Here is a 17929-nt window from a genome sequence, read left to right on the forward strand (position 1 = left end):
AACAGGTAATTCTAAACAGACATACTGTGGTTTCAATTCAACTAGGTCTACAGAAGGAACGAACTTGAAGTCACTCAGTTCTTTAGTTTTGTTTTTAGACAGCCATTTTAATGATAGGTTATCACTAAATTCTATCAATCAGATTATAAATGTTTTAAGGAAACACATAGTTTTGTGTGTATATCTGGCTGGCTGATGTTTTGAGTATTTAACCTAAATGCATAGCATCAATAGAAAGGTGTTTCTTCCGAAGGTTGTTGAATGGAATCTACATTTTAGAAAGCATGTTGTGTTGGGAATTAAGATGACACAAGACCAGATGAATATGAATGTGATTACTTTCATCCCATCAATAGTTAAACGTTCCTGTAAAGAATAACATGCACACTATGAGAGCTTCTATCTTTAATTTTGACATGATAATTGTAGTTTAATAAAACTGTAAATGCCTTGTTTCTTTCAGATTTAGCTAGTGAGAAGATAGGGCATGGTTGAGTGATTTAATTCTTTTTTAAATAGAAAACTCAAGCAAGTAAACTTAGAGAAAAAAATAGAAATATTTTAAAAATTGAATGCAAAGGGATGCTTCATTACTGTTATCTATAAATTCTACTTTACCATCAATTATACTTAGATAGCTATGTGGTCTAGTGATATGACACTCAACTTCGGATTGAAAGGTCCAGGGTTCAAGTCCCACTCTGAGTGGGACATAGTTAAGTCCCTGGAAAAGGCTCTTTACTCACGTTCTCTCACTGTACTCAGGTGTAAAATGAGTACCTGGCCGTTAACAGCGTTAACTCTGTCGGAAAAATGTAATATTGCCTTACAGGCCTAATGTCTCCTCCTAAATGTTAAGTGTTGCTGTTGACTACAGATCCCTTGTAAAGCGCTTTGAGCATGTTTAAAAGGATAGTAAGCTATATAATAAAAAGCTCAAATTTTTTTTAACACGGTAGTATATTGCCACTCAGCAAAGTTTCTTCTAAATTTTTGGCATCCAAGAAAGTCAGATAAACCAACCTGAGATCTAGCCCCTCGCTCTTCCAGATACTGTCCATCAATCTGATGATCTGTAGAGTCAACATGTCTTGTCTCAAATCTGGTAGAAGGATAGGGGTGGAGAAGCGACACAGAATAATATCGTGATGTGTTCCTGCCATGTCACAGTAATGCTTCCGCCAGATCACTTTGATTTAAAGCCAAGAAGTAGATATGAATATGAAACAAAAAATCCCGGTCTGGTCACCAATCCAAAAAATTCTGAGGTGCCCTGTGAGAATCTCGTGTAGTGTAAGAACCCAATTTTTTTTCACAGGGGAGCTTAAAGCATACTAATTATCTGATATGCATTAAGATATATGCAGAAAACTGAAAGGAAGTACTCTGTCTTCAAAGAGGCTTTAAAGGAAGACAAGGAGGACAGAGAATTACGGTGTCTGGTGTCTGCTGAAACAGCGTTCCAAACAGAGGGAGCAGAATGTACGAAAGCACATCGTGAAAAATTCTACTTAGGTTCAAGTACAGGGAAGTAGATGAGTGGAGAGAGCGATTCGGATTGTAGATAGAAAGAAGAGATGACAAGTAGTTGGGAGCAGTGCCATGGATGTATTTAAAATAGTAACAGACAAGTTTGTAAGCAATCCGCTTCTCCACGGGAAGCCAATGCAACAACCGCAAGACTGGAGTGATTTGTTCTAACTGGTTTTATTTGGTAACAATCCGAGCAGCTTTATTTGGAGTAGTTGCAGTCTTGCAATCAAGCTTTTTGGCAACCCGTAGAGGAGGTAGTTATTAAGTTTTTACATTTGTTATTCATCAGTATCCAACTTTTAAGACATCTCTTCAATACAAACACATCTGTTCCTAGTATTTCATCTGGATTACAGAGACATCCGGATAGTGGAATCAGTCCCTACAGTGTACAAATAAAGAAGAATAACATCCATCCCCAGGCAACCTGACCGGACACTGGAGGTATCCAGATTGTGGAGTTCAGGATGAGAGAGATGCGACTGTATATAGATGCAGAGGATCATTGTGGTGAAAAGGGTATAAATATCTATAAACTTAAGTTTCTATTTTAACAGGGTTTTGTCATTTCAACTTAAAGCAGTCCTAGTGCTTACTTGCTCCTATATCTATTCGTTTTGTTAAAGGTTTTACGGCGCTTGATTTATGTTTAGGTTATACCAGTGCTGGTAAGAAGCAAGAAAATGGGATAGTCAAAAAATTCTAGAATTATAGGTTGAAGCATCCAAGAAAAAATAAGACAAAGGGAGATTGGTTCAAATACTGACTGATGCAGATTCCAAATGCATACCATCCATGTACTTAGTTTGAGATCAACTAAAAGTGTCATCCAGACACCAGCACAGGATCCCACTAAGAGGTGAACACTCAAATGTTTACAAGATGTGTTCATAACAAATATATAACGATAAGAGAGAGATGATTTACAAGGGAAATAAACATCATCTCCCAAAACTAACATTTTACATTTGACTGTTTCCTCCTCAGCCAAGGACTCCGGCAAAAGCCAGGACAAAACCAAATAATCCTATTCCAAGACAAAGACAGAGAGCAACTCAAAAAACATACATAGGGGGAGAGAAGACACAGCAAATGAACTCCTGCCCCCTAGAATAAAAGATCCCCCCCCCCCCCAAGAGTTCATCACCATTCATTCATAAAGAATCAGTATGTGTGCACTACCTACCATCTCCATTCTTGAACATGAGTCTATAGTGTGTGTCTCCGATGTCAGCCATAGCATCCGGGTTACTCCACACCAGCCAAAGGGGAAGTTTCTTGCTGGTTTTCACACAACAATCCTGCATTCTGCAAAAGCAGTCAAAATCAGGTCATCAATTAATCATATTTGATACTATTGTTAAACTCAGATAATCTTTCAATTTAAAAGTTTGGGGGGAAAAAAGTATATGATGCATTATTGTTCAAGAATGGATGATTTCTTTTTAATGCAGAGTCTGGCACTGGATAATTAACACTGTTCATGTCTTTTATGCATCATTGCCTGCTTTAATTTCATTTTTTAAAAATCAATATCTAAATATTCAAGGTTCATTCTTGTTGAGACATTTCCCAATTTTCACAAAAGCGAATGAATATAAGATTTCTATAATTTTTTTTATATGGCATACTCACTTTCCTCTGATATGATGTCTTACTATTTTTATAAAACACACTCTCCCTTGACATCATGTCTTACTATTTTTATAAGACACACTCTCCCTTGATATCATGTCTTACTATTTTTATAAGACACAGTCTCCCTTGATATCATGTCTTACTATTTTTATAAGACACAGTCTCCCCTGATATCATGTCTTACTATTTTTATAAGACACACTCTCCCTTGATATCATGTCTTACTATTTTTATAAGACACACTCTCCCTTGATATCATGTCTTACTATTTTTATTAGACACAGTCTCCCTTGATATCATGTCTTACTATTTTTATAAGACACAGTCTCACCTGATATCATGTCTTACTATTTTTATAAGACACAGTCTCCCTTGATATCATGTCTTACTATTTTTATAAGACACAGTCTCCCTTGATATCATGTCTTACTATTTTTATAAGACACAGTCTCCCCTGATATCATGTCTTACTATTTTTATAAAACACACTCTCCCTTGATATCATGTCTTACTATTTTTATAACACACAATCTCCCTTGATATCATGTCTTACTGTTTTTATAAAACACACTCTCCCTTTATATCATGTCTTACTATTTTCATAAAACACACTCTCCCTTGATATCATGTCTTACATATAGTGCAATATCCACTAAACATCCTCATAGCACTTTACAAGGGGTCCCTAACCAACAGCAACACTCAACATGTTGGACGATTCATTACGCCTGTTTTTCCGATAGAGATAATGCTGTCAGCCGCCAGATACTCATTTTACACCTGAGCATGGTGAAAGAATGTGAGTAAAGAAGGACCTTTTTCAAAGACTCCACAATGGGCCTTTCAGAGCAGGATTCAAACCCCAAACCCTCCAATCTAAAGGCTAGTGTTATACCACTAGACCATATTTTAATAAACAATTTAGTAGGTAATTTTATTTTTTTAAAGGTAGAAAAGTGGATAAAATGTGATTTGAAAGAAATTCATGAGCCTTGACAATTAAGACTTACAATTGTTTCAAAAATATTCTAATGCCTTACTCTATCTCTCCCAGGATGTGTGCAATGTTGAGTGGACTGTGCAGATTCTGTAAGGCATCTTTGTAGTCAGCTTGCTGAAGTTGATGGTGGACAAACGACGTGTGCTCATCCTGGCAGTCAAAGGTGTAGACGGCCATGTTGTTTTTGGGACAGAAACAAGAATAAAAATGGGAGTTTCTGAATTTGGGAAGACTTAAAAATCAATAGCCAATATGCAGAGCAGCCAACTCTTCAAAGAGCTAAATCTGGACACCCTCATGTACAATGGGCGTCATGACCCAAAACAGCAATATGTTTGGACTATTATATAATATAGTCTAGATTTTAGACAGCTTTTTTTCTATTCCTTGTTTAAATTTGCTAGTCAAAAAAGCAAAACCCTGGGACATGCAAGGGTCATTTCCATACACATAACAGTCTAATGTTCTGTTTTTTTAAATTTGTCTCCAGATTGTCAAATTGGGACAGTCCCAAATTTATTAGGACAGTTGGCAGCTATGAATCTGTGACTAATATTTTCATATCTTCCCTCAGAATATAAACCTTTTATTTTCTTTCATTTTGTTGTTTCAAGAGCTAAACTATTACGATAAAATTCAATACTTTGGACATAAATCAGACAACATTATTCCCCATTCTATGGTTCAAGAGAATCAAACAGTTCCATCTAAAAAAAATAATTTTTCATATCGATCCACATACATTTTCACAAAACAGCTTATCAAATTTTTATGGGTATCAGCAGGAAACCTTTCTTAAACTTCAAGAATTCTTAGAAATTTCTCAGATTGGCAAGATTAGGTTCATCTCAATATACCAATATGTGATTTTGAAAAAAATAAAAACATTGTCGATAATGTTTTTTAAAATGTGCTGTCTTGATGTGGCAAAAAAAATATATATATATACTTGAGCTTTTATATTGCACAATATATACTAAATGTGATCAAATCACTTTACAAAGGGTCCCGATTAACAGGAACACGTAACATGTAGAACAAGACATGATGCCTGTTAGGTGTTGTTAACAGATACTCGTTTACACCTGAGTATAGTGAGAGAATGCAAGTAAAGCACCTTTTCCAAGCACTTAACTATACAACGAGCAAGGCTCGAACACAAGACCTTCTGATCTGAAAACGAGACCACATAGCCGCATAATGGTTTAATTATTAGTGGGAATAGACAATCCTAACTTTAGCAGGAAACACGAAAAAGCAATAAGAGAAGGGATATGACAGAGATGAGGTAGGATTTGAGGCAGGCTTCTCCTGACAATTTTGAAAATTTGATGCAATAATACAAAGCCCTCTCCAAGTCTATTATAGATTCTAGCCAAAAATACAAACTCATTAATAAAAAAAATTGGATAACTATAAATTATGGAAAAATCAAGAAATGGGTTTCTTTCACAATTATTGTACTCGTCTTATCTCATTTTTTTGTTTAATGTATGCATGTTTCTTTCGGCAAATTAAATTAAGACAAAGTAAAGAGAAAGTTTGAGGAGCAGCGTGGCTCAGTGGTACGGTCTTTGCTTCGTAACCCAAAGGTACAGAGTTCAATCACCCGCCACTGCACTGTTGTATGGCCTTGAGCAAGTCACCCTTACCCTAGCTCACTTTGCAGCGCTGCTCTGCGGCTGACACCTGGGTTATTCCAGTCTTCCCTTGGTATAGACCCTAAAGGCAAATTTCCCCTTGGAGATGAATAAAGGGAATTTTATTTTATTTATTTTAGATATAGTTCCAGAACTTACATGCGGTATTTCAGATTTGATCATGTCTGTCAATTTGGTCAGTTTGTCCAAGGCTTCCACCTGCTGTAGCAGATTCTTCAAGTAGGGGACACAACCCCGACAATACGCCTCCAAAATAAGGCCAAAGCGGAGCTTGATGGATGTCTGGTGCATCTCAGACCTGGTAACAAAATGCAAACGGGCGACTGTATAAAAAGTCAAATAGTTTACATATAAAAAAATGCACATCATCCTGTTAAATCAATCAATTTATCAAATTTTTCCTATATTTGGCAGCAAAAAAAAAAACAAAAAAAAACCCCAACAAACTATCCCTCTTAAAAATGTGTAGTATATTTCAAACAAATGATAAACAATCACAAATACTTCAGAGCTGGTTGCCAAGGAAATGGATGATAGTTCAATTATCAGAAAATAAAAGGTTTCTTCTGATGTTTTACTCCAACTCAAGTATGAACGAGTACCTGGCTGAAAGTAATGACACATTGTGTGAGAGTGATTGAAAAAAAAAAATTTTTTTAAAATGCTTTCTGGGTGATTTGTACTTCACAAAATTTTTATCTGATTCGATCTGGCCTGCTTGAAAAAAAAAATGAAAATGCACGGTATCAATGTGTATATTTATCTATGTATTTACTTGAGATGCCAGAAGAAAGCATTGCCAATCCTTTGACTAAGCAGACACCTCTTTAACAGGAACCTGGTGATGGGGTTGTCATGGTATGGCTCATACTTTATGGCCTGTTGGGGGAAAGAATAAAAATCATGGAACATTCAACCACACAGGCTAGAGATGAAGCAGGGGGGGGAGTTGGATGACAAATCCAAAGACTATATCAGAGCCCTAGTTGTCTGTGCTGTCTTGAATTTGCCATCAATATCGCCAACCCCCTTCTATCAATCACGTTTGCAATTTCATAACGGACCACATACTAAAAAAATTTTTAAAACATCAAAAAGAAATGAAAAGAAGCAAACAAAAATTGCAGGAGGAGATTTGTCATATTTGTCTGAATTGAAAAAAAAGGCTGAAATAATTTATGAGTGAGTCAGTTGCACTGTAGTATCAAAAAGTGAGAAAAAGGGTTAAGTGGTTAAGTTTCCTGCTAAGGGTTAAAAATGAGGATAGTAAAAAGGATCCTCAATAAGCTGATTGTCAAATTCCTCTTCAATTGAAACAGACTGATCTATTCTTAAAATGGCTCATTCTCAAAACAATGCTACTAACATAAAATCTTTTCATCAATGAAATTCAGAATCTTAAGATATATAACCAAAGATATAACCTAGTATCAGTTACAGTGCAGCACTACAAACCAAGTAATAAGAAATGAGTTTCTTGCAAAAGATCTTTAAAAAAAGAAAGCTTCAACTTGGATTCTACAAGAGATTGTTCAATGCCTTATGCACCCCATCAAATATATGAGAGCATATAAAAAATTGTTTTTGTTTGTTTTTAAGGGTTTTACGGCAATTGCAACACATTAAGGTCATATCAGCGCCAGTAAAAAGGAAGAAAATGGGATAGTAAAAAGTTCTAGAATTACAATTAAAGCATGTAAGAAAATATAAGACAATACAGCCAAAAAACTTCAGCTTTTATACAGCACAATATCTACTTAACCTCCTCAAAGCACTTTACAAGGGGTACCTAGGCAACAACAACACTTAACATGTAGAACCAGACGCGACGGCAATATTACAATTTTTTTTCAGGTGGTGACAAGCTGCAAAGGTCACCTGAGTACAGTGACAGAATGTCAGTAAAGAGCTTTTTCCAGGGTCTCAACTATGTGCCATTCAGAGAGGGACTCGAACACAGGACCTTTTGATCCAAAGGCGAGTGCCATACCACTAGACCACATAGCCGCACTGTACAAAGCGGTCTTTGGATTGATAAATAGCCCGTGAGCAGCTTCAAATTTTGTATGAAGTCAGGTATACCTGGACCAGTTGAAGTAGGTACTGTGCCAGTTTGTCGTCCTTGAGTCCTTTGTCCAGACATCTGACAGCAAACTCTCGTACACGGAGATCCATGAATGAACAGTCCAACAACTCTAGGGCCACCTCAGCCGGGATGATGGGCCAGTCACGCAGCAGGAGGTAAAACTAGACAAAATGTTGTGTGGAAAATACAGAAATAAGTGTGATTATCATAGGACAATCTTCTATTTTATTGCTGGTTTATCCAAATTCGAGGCACAAACGTTGCATGTTTTTTTACTAAAAAAAAATAAAATAAAACAACAACAAAAAAAACAAAAACAACCTCTCTCTCTCTTCAAACACACACACACACAAATTTTTATTACAGCAAAACTCAAGAGCTTTTATATAGCGCAATATCCACTAAACATGCTCAAAGCGCTTTACAACAGTATCATAGCCAACAGCAACAGGAAACTTGATGTCTGTTAGGCGATATTACAATTTTTCGGACGGAGATAATGCTGTCAAGGCCAGGTTCTCATTTTACACCTGAGAACTGTGCAATATACACTCAATACATCGCAATGTCCACAATGTTGGGTTTATACCTAGTGTGTATGCATTTTCATGAAATTAATTTTAAAATTCAATTATAAAGCATTGTTTTCCTTGATTGGGTATAAATTCTCAAACATTAATTGTCTGAAGTTTGATCTCTAGTCATGGTAGGTTGGTATTTCCTAGTATTTACACAAATTCAATTATTCAACTTTATACATTTTGCGATTTTCTATTATTATTATAGAAGCCTTAAAAATTAAAATTAAATGGTATTTAAACCTTTTCATATGTAAATCATAAAAGTCACGAGTTAGTTTGTGATAAAATCACATCACCTTCAAAGATTACTTTATTGCGTAGAAAAATTAAAAATATATTTCATTATCTGGTGTTTTATTTTCCATTGAATGAAAAGGAACAATAATTTTTTTTTTAATCTAACAATAAAATTGCTTTCTAAATAAAACGCAATAAGATTTTTATTTTAAAATGAACAAAATTTTGAAAAATCAATCCCAACCCCAACCCCCCCCCCCCAAAACAATTCATGTTGTATATTCCTTCATTCTCTCCATTCCATACTATAATCCTACCTGGGCCACACATTCTCTGTCCCACCATTTGACAGCTGATAGGAGTTTGGGGAGAGAGCTTGGAATTTTCATACAAGTTTCCCTGGAAACAGAAAAAAAAAGCAAAAATATTTTTTAATAAAATGCCTTTTTACTGGAGTTTTCCGGGGCAAAACATAAAACAGAAATACATACTACACTTGGACGACCAGACTAATTTCTTTAAATTAATTTCTCTCATACTTACTGAATCATAATAGCCAACCTAACAATTTTCCCTAAGAGGGCAGTAACACAATACCCCTTGTATACCAATGAAGTCAGAGCCATTGCTCTTGTAAGAAATGAAATAAAAGTAAAATGTTTTTATTGTTTTTAAGGGTTTTACGGTGCTTGCAACACATTAAGGTCATATCAGCGCCAGTAGAAAGGAAGAAAATGGGATATTAAAAAGTTCTAGAATTACAATTAAAGTACCAAAGGAAGAGGAAGACAAATGGGAATTAGTTCAAATAGGGAACAGATGTAGATTCCAAGAGCAAACTATCAGTGTACTTAGTTTGAGATCACCTAAATGTCTCATCCTGACACAAGCACAGGTCCCGACTCAGAGGAATACACACTGAAATGTTTACAAATCATATATAAGTAAAACAAAAATAAAACAAGGCATAACAGAGAGATGATTTACAAGATAAAAAATATCATCTCACAAAACTTTAACTATACATTTGACTGTTTCCCTCACAGTCAGCGTATCCAGGCCAGGGCCAGGACAAAACCAAGTAATCTCATTCCAAGACAAATACAGAAAGCATGTTGGAAAACAAATATATAGTGGGATAGAAGGCACAGTAAGTACCTCCCTATCTACTATGGGAGGTCAGGAACCGCGCACAGTAAAAGCAAAATCAAACTCCATTAGTAAAGCAGAACTGCCACAGGCACAAACAAATTTTAAAATTATAACTTTCTTGAAAAAAAAAAAAAAAAAAATACATGTCAGCTAAAAAATTTTTTTTAAAAACAAAGAAATTCTCTTATTCATATAAATTATCACTCTAAAATCAAAATATTTTTTTAATCACAATTTCTCCAAAACTTTGTTTTTAAAATCCAACTAGTCTTATCCGAAGGGTAGCAAACAATTGGTACTACCCATTAAACGCTACAGAAATCAGAAGAAAAAAAATGAAAAAAAAACCCACACTCAGCCTCCATAAGCCTAATTTCTCTGAAAGACCATTATATTGATATTTACAACAACCACACATAAGGCTACATTCTACCTCAGTTTCCATAATAAGGCTTTGTCTTGCTCTGATATGTCAGAGAGAGGATCTTTGGCCACAATCTCCTCCAACCAGACCATCTCATCTTCTGTTGGAACGACGGGCTGGGGAATCAAAGGTATAGAAGTATATAGACCTTTTGCGGCTATGTGATCAAGTGGTTTGACACTCGTCTTCAGATCAGAAGGTCCTGGGTTTGAGTCGAGCTCTGTGCAGTGCATAGTTGGAAAAGACTCTTTACTCACATTCTCTCCCTGTACTCGTGTGTAAAATTAGTACCTGGTTGTTAACAGCGTTTTTCTCTGTTGGAAAAAAAAATTGTAATATCACCTAACCGGTGTCATATCTTGTCCTGCAAGTTAAGTGGTGCTGTTGGCTGTTGACCTCTTGTCAAATGCTTTGAGCACGTTTAGTGGATATTGCGCTATACAAACACTCTATTTCTTTCTTTCTCAAATCAGTTAGTAAGAAATATCACAAAACCCTTAATAACAATAAAATATGTTAATACAGTACTTACATACATAAGCATCTCAAAGTGCTAATTATATAGCATAAACCCCTTAGTAAACTCTTGTGTGCATTATAATTATATAAGAAATTAAACTTAAAGGATAAAACCAAAATCAAATTAATATAAATAGTAGAAAAATTTTATTCCTAAAAATGCAAACTATTCAAATCTTAAAGAAACTCAGGTGTAAATCATAAGCCGAATAACGAATAACGAACAATGCAGAGTGGAGAAATCTAAACTAGCCCCTGCGATAAGTGATGATTAATTTATTTTTAAAATTTTTTTTAAAGATTATTTTTTATGCAGAAGCAGAAAAGTAGAATATTATAAGTGAAATTGACAATAAATATTTCAAAGAAAAGAAAGAAAGTATCATATTGAGAACCTGGATAATTCTGGTGAAAATTAGGCTTTTAATGTCAATAATTCATCTTGAATTACTTTGAACTCTCTTTGGGCACTAAGAAGCGGTTGACATGAGTCCAACTTAACGTATGGTCAAGTCAGTATATAATCATAGATCATATTTTTAAAAACAAACAGACTTTTCAACGATTCAAAATATTATAATGAAAACAATCCGAAGCACACATAAGCTTTGAAAAAGAGAGTGGTTCTCTACTTTTATTTTTCAGATGGTAGGAATCACTAGGAAATTTTTATTGTCATTTAGTTGTTCCTACAGAATTTTGAAAATATTTTTAAAATTTTGTTTTTAAGTTAAAATAAAAAATGATTAAATTAAAATTCCTTTGATTCATCCCATACGGGAAATTTGTCTTTAAGAGTCTATTCCAAGGGGAGACTGGAATAACCCAGGCATCAGCCACAGTGCAGCACCGCAAACTGAGCTAGTGTGAGGTTACTTCCTCAAGGCCACACAACAAAGCAGATATTTGAACTCGGTACCTTTCGGGTACGAAGCAAAGCTGAGCCACACAGCTCATATTGTGACGAGAAACCTGTGAATAGCAAAATTAATTCCACCATGGGGAAAAATAGGGCCATGCCACAAATCTAGACATAGACAAAGATAGACTTACAAGGACCTGCTGTTGATTTTCCTTCAAGTTGACTTTCTCTCCTAAAACTTCAAAGTGGCTGTCGGGTGGATAACTAAGTGGATGAGTAAAGCGATCAAATTCAATCTCCAGGCATGGTCCATCTTTACTGGGGTTTGATCCTTTCAACATACAAAAACAATCAATTATCAGTCTTTCAAAATAGAAATAAAAATAACAGCTACAATTAAGCACCACATACACTGGAACAAAGTAAAAATGCATTTTTTAAAATACTGCAGCAAAGTTTGTTTGTTTTTTAAAATATTTAATATCATGGTAAAGATTTGTTGTAGAAATTTTAACACTGATTGACAAAATCTTTTAAACAACATCTAAAATATTATTCAGACACAATTGCTTTTTTGGAATTCCAAACGATATCTCAATAGCAATGCAACTATGCGCAGAGAACAATTTAGAATTTTAAAAACACATGAGGGCAAGATTCCTTTCATTATAACTCGAAAACATTTCTACTATGCTATTTTTTTAATACCCCTTTAACGGCAAGTCAGATTTAATCCAAATTTCTTTCATTATTTAACTGTTTTCAACAAGAGAGCAGTAACAACATTGCGACTGGGGCCTCGAAAGCAATGCTGTTATTGTTCTCCTGGAGGAAGCAGATATAATAACATTAGATAAGGGTTAAAAGAAATTCCTTTTTTAAATTGTGCTATCCCCTTCTCAGCTTGCTATGCTTGGCTGAACTGCATTTCATGTCAATATCTTAAAATGTAACAGTATTGTTTGCCCCACCTGGGATGCCAATAGGGTTCAAAAGGTCATCCATGCCTTTGGGCATTGACCACATATGAAGACTCGACTTATCCGTCAGATGTCGCTTGTTGAAGTCAAACAGTTGAAGGTTGCCCCAGGCTAAGGCATATTGGACCTACAGAGATAATAATGCACACTGTTACATTTTTTTCTCTTTTAATAATCCTAAACCTCAAAACAAATACACAAAGCTAAATATATATTCTTAATATTTTCAAATTCAAAGTGCCTTTAAATTTCATCAAAACAGAGGGTTATGCATTTATATGTGTTTAGATTGTTCTGCTGGAAAATGACAAAACACAGAAGTATCAATTTTAGGAATATGTGTCAAGTTAGGAGTCATCTTAATCTATTCATAGGTGAGGTAAATTAAAACAACATTCTTGCCAACATTGGACATCAGGCAATAGCGTATAATGAATTATCAATTTATATAGAATCTGCATATTATATAAGTCAATTCAAACGTTTGCCATAGGTTATGAGCAGAATTCAAGATGAAAGTTTTATTACAGAGTAAGTGAGAAATGTCAATGGCTATGCCTAATCAGCAGGGCATGATCAGTTACGAAATGGGTAAAAACCTTTACAAAACTCTGGCAAAAGCATTGCATCATTGGGTGAGTTAGTTTACACATATTACTTCACTTGACCCAGGAGTGAATGAATTGGCAGTGATAAATATTATAAAAGTTCTTGTACAAACAGGCAACCTCTATTGTATGGAATGGAAATTTGGTTCCAAGAGGCCTGCTAAGGTAACAGAAACATTTAGAGAAAATTAATCATTGTAAAAACAACGAAATAGCCTATAAATTAAATGCGCATAACTTACATTATGTTTGAACCCCCCCCCCCCCCCCCCCCCCCCCCACTCTTTCAATCCCCAACACTTTAATTCCCCAAACCAAAAAGTTAGCAAACATTATCACTGTTACAGTCATAAAACCATTACCTGTGGTCAATAAACCTTCTTTCTATTTTTATCTTAATGAGCATTCACTTAAAGAACAGAATATTCAGGGACGAATGTGACGAAAATGAATGAAGTAAGTCTAACTAGGAGATTAAAGTGATATAATCTGGTTCCAAAGTACATGATGGTACAGTTCATTAAGGATTTGAACCAACAACAAATACCTTCCTATTTTTCTTCTTTGATTCTGAGCAGATAGAAATGCAGAGACGGGAAGATTGTGGCAAGTTGGGGATTTGCAGGAACTCCATCCATTCAGCCCACCTTGGATTGGATGAATCCACCAGCTTAGTGGTTTTGGCCTCACATAGCGCCTCTGTTCCATGGTAGATGCAAGCTCGAACATAGATCTGAAATGACAGGCAGCAGGTTTTTCAATATTTCTATCATCTGTAAAATGAGCAAAGATCAGGTTATATTAAAACAGGGATAACTTGAAAGATATGTTAGAAGACGCAGAGAAATGCTATTAATATTTGAGAATACTTCTTATTACTGTGAAAATGTATGTGCACACTATTAAAAAATGTTTTGTTTTTGTTTTGTTTTTTTAAATAGAAAGAAAAAAAAAACATCTTCCCTCGCCACATGCTTTTGCACCTTCATTATTTGTTATAACAATTTAGAAATGTAGAAACCATAAAACAACAAAAAGTAATATGGTGCATACCCACGCAATTCCGGATTTAAATATTTCTAAAAAAAGACAGTGACGAATATGAATGAATGCTCGTTACCACTGTATCAAGGTGGTCATCATTCTGATAATGGTGAACACATTCAAGATATGTGTTACTACCCGATGTGTGAAAAATATATTCATACACTAAAGTTGCGCGTAGTGAAGTGGTAAAACACAAGTCGATGCGTGTATTCAATTTCAAGTGTAAGACAAAACGTTTATGATTGTTTAAATAGCAGGTAAAAAGATTTTCAGTAACGTAAATATAGAATAAAGATAAACTGAGGTCATTTGAGCCAATGAACAGAAAATATTGCAATCAATTTTTTTTTTTAATCTACTAGTAACAGAAAGTGAATTTTAAGTCAACAATATAAATCATGACATTTAAGCTTCTTTTTAAAATACTTTCATTGTTTCCTTTTTGTTTGTTTTATAAATTGTACAAGAAAAACAAAATATCAAATCCAAACAAAATTGAAAATTGTAATTCTGATCATTTTCATTTTAAATTGAAATATTGGTGTCTGCATTGCCCAGATTACCCGATTTGTCTACATACTTTCCCAAATTCTTTGATGTTGACATAAGTAGCACAGTTTATTTTGATTCTTAAAGCTGCCTGGACGTCCCACGTGAGCAGAGTAGGCAGGCTGTTGATTTCAGCCAAGGCTTGAATACCTAGTGGTGGAGAGAAAAAGTCAAAACCCTGGAATTAATTCAGCAAGAAATGTCAATCATACAGAAGTGACTCCCATTGATAAAATTATTTAGTTAATTCAAACAGAATTCTAAATGTCTCACTATGTTGAAAATGCGTAAGTGACATCAGAGCTAAATACCATTTTTTGGTCCAAGGAATAATACAATATTTGAGACAAGTGTAGCAGACGGATATTATTTTAAAACCTAGAAAAGATATAGTTGCAGAAAGCAATTTCTATGTCTATGAGCTAAATACAGTTTTGTAATCTATCCTAAACAGTCTTAAAAAATGGTAACAAAAAGTCAAAAAGGAGAAATATTTTGATCGATTGCCTTAAAGCCTCTTTTAAACTGCATTAATTCCCCCCCCCCCCCCCCCCCCCCCATTTTTAGAGCAAGAGTGAGTCTCTACTATCATTGATAGACTCTAGCTGACTTCTGTAGAGTGAGACAATGCACCTAATTATTCCACCACACATCAACTCTCTCACTGCCAGAACATTGATTGGGAAGAAATGTTATAAGCTTTAAAAAGAGGAAATTCCTAGTGATACCAAAATTGCAGATTTCAGCAAAAACCATTAGCACTGATTAAATAAAAACAAGTTTTCCAAATTAACAGGAAATGATAACAAGTGCATTCATTACATTGCATTTATGTTATGTTATAATAGGGTCTGGAGGTTTTCACTATTGTTGCAACAACAAACCATGTTAAATGTCCATATTTGGGTTAATAAAGTTAATTTTATCTTATTTTATCTTATCAAAGTTTCCTTTATATCGGATTATGAACATGACTGAATATCCTAAAATAAAAACTTGCAAATAAAATACATTATTTTAGGATGATCAGTTCAGGAAATCCTTTTTATCAATTGGCAGGTCTCTATAGGGAATTGTGTAGGGTTGACTCACCTCTCTGAATGTACGAAGGCCATGTGAAATTGGTGTCAGGTAAAGTGGCGTAAACATTCTCCTTGGTATGAAGCATCAACTGGGGGATTCGCTCCTGAGACAGACATTCCCTGATGTACTGGAACACAATGAGAGAGGATTCATCATTAGTAATAGTAACAATAATAAAAATAATAATAATAATAATAATAATAATAATAATAATAATAATAATAATAATAATAATAATATAATAATAATAATATAATATAATAATAATAATAATAATAATAATAATAATAATAATAATAATAATAATAATAATAATAATAATAATATAATAATAATAATAATAATAATAATAATAATAATAATAATAATAATAATAATAATAATAATAATAATAATAATAACATTATGATGATAACAATGATCATTATAATAATTACTATACATGTTATTGTTATTGTTATTTTATATATTATGATTGTGATTATTTTATTATATAGTATATTATCATCATCATCATATCATCATTATCATCATCATCATTATTAGTATTATTATTATTATTATTATTATCATTATTATCATTGTTGTTGTCGGCACAACCAACAATGTACACACCTTGTATTTGCTGATGGCACACTCCTCCAACAAAAATTGGTCACAGCCACAGACTTTGAGGACGTACATGTGACGATAGTCCATGATGCATCTTTCAGCGTCCTCTTTGCTCATGTTCATGGACCGACTTCGGCGCCGAATGGTCTCTGCGATGACATCGCTAGGAAACGAGTCATGGAGGACTTTGACAGTGTACTTAGTCCTATTGTTGTCGTCAGAGACAACCCAAACACAGATGATGACGGATGGATCTGATGATTTCAAAATAAACATATATAATATAATGTATCTTAATGACTTGGAAAGTGTCGCAAGAGCTTTTGATCTTCTGTGCCCTATAAAACATAAAAGCAATCCCTTTGACACATAAGGCCTAAATAGCCGAAGTTTAAATAAGGTTTCAATAGTATTTAACAGATGGTAATAGACAATTGGTCAATTTTAAGGGCAAGTGGACTGTTCCGCATTATAAAAATTTAACAAACTTACTTGTATGCCATTATGAAAGATATTAGACCTCTTTTATTTACAGACCATATATTATTTTGGGGGTCCTGAAAATCAGTTGATAGAGCACTCGCTTCACATACAAAGGGACTGAGATCGATCCCGGATGCAGTCAGGATTTTTTCTGACCCCCTGTCCACCCAGAAGTGATTGGGTGGCTGGGTCTGTTAAATCTGGTGGAAAATACTTTGTGATAAACTAGCATCATATCCAAAGGATAGCAAGCAATTACTATTGACCATAACACGCTATAGATACCGGGATAAACTCCAGCTCCATGGGCCTATTGGCTCTGAAGGACCACTTTATTTTTACTGGGGTTATTTTTTAAAGGTTTTATAGCGCTTGCTACACATTCAGGTCATTTCAGTGTCAGTAATAATGAAGAAAATGGGATAGTGAAAAGATTATAGAATTGCAATTAAAAGGGCATGAGCATGAGAAAGAATAAGGGCAAATGGTTCAAATAGGGAGCGATTGCAGATTACAAGAGCACAGTATCAGTGTACTTAGATTGAGATCACCTAAAGGTCTCATCTATTCACCGGCACTGCATCAACCAAGAAGAATACACTCAAATATTTACAGAATATATCAAAAACAGAAAACATAACCAACAATACATAACAAAGAGATGATTTACAAAGCTAAAAAAAATAATCTTCCAAAACTAATCCCAAACACTTGACAGTTTTCCTCTCAGCTAAGGACTCCAGCATGGGCCAAGACAAAACCAAGTAATACCATTCCAAGACATATACAGAAATCAACTTGGAAAACATATAAGGGGATACTTGTCCACCACAGGAGGTCAGAGACCCCGCCCAGGTTTTAAAAAGTGAGAGAA

General features: G+C 34.6%; 1 protein-coding gene across 3 annotated transcripts in view; it reads right to left on the reverse strand.

Annotated features, from left to right (window-relative positions):
- Window positions 1–17929, reverse strand: part of LOC144970455 (phosphatidylinositol 4,5-bisphosphate 3-kinase catalytic subunit alpha isoform-like) — a 35742-nt gene that overhangs the window by 7612 nt on the left and 10201 nt on the right. For all 3 annotated transcript variants that reach the window (XM_078910119.1, XM_078910121.1, XM_078910120.1), the window contains exons 6-19: window positions 16576–16826; window positions 15970–16087; window positions 14909–15027; window positions 13829–14014; window positions 12665–12800; window positions 11885–12024; window positions 10322–10428; window positions 9054–9135; window positions 7915–8079; window positions 6608–6711; window positions 5971–6130; window positions 4212–4321; window positions 2720–2841; window positions 1024–1102 (exon numbers count right to left, since the gene is read on the reverse strand). In XM_078910119.1, coding sequence (XP_078766245.1) covers window positions 1024–1102; window positions 2720–2841; window positions 4212–4321; window positions 5971–6130; window positions 6608–6711; window positions 7915–8079; window positions 9054–9135; window positions 10322–10428; window positions 11885–12024; window positions 12665–12800; window positions 13829–14014; window positions 14909–15027; window positions 15970–16087; window positions 16576–16826 — 1879 coding nt within the window. The remainder of the gene's footprint in view (window positions 1–1023; window positions 1103–2719; window positions 2842–4211; window positions 4322–5970; window positions 6131–6607; window positions 6712–7914; window positions 8080–9053; window positions 9136–10321; window positions 10429–11884; window positions 12025–12664; window positions 12801–13828; window positions 14015–14908; window positions 15028–15969; window positions 16088–16575; window positions 16827–17929) is intronic.

This window comes from Berghia stephanieae, chromosome 4 (assembly GCF_034508935.2).
Source record: "Berghia stephanieae isolate SIO BIC M18660-M18661 chromosome 4, UCSD_Bste_1.3, whole genome shotgun sequence".
NCBI classification, from domain to species: Eukaryota; Metazoa; Mollusca; class Gastropoda; order Nudibranchia; family Aeolidiidae; genus Berghia; species Berghia stephanieae.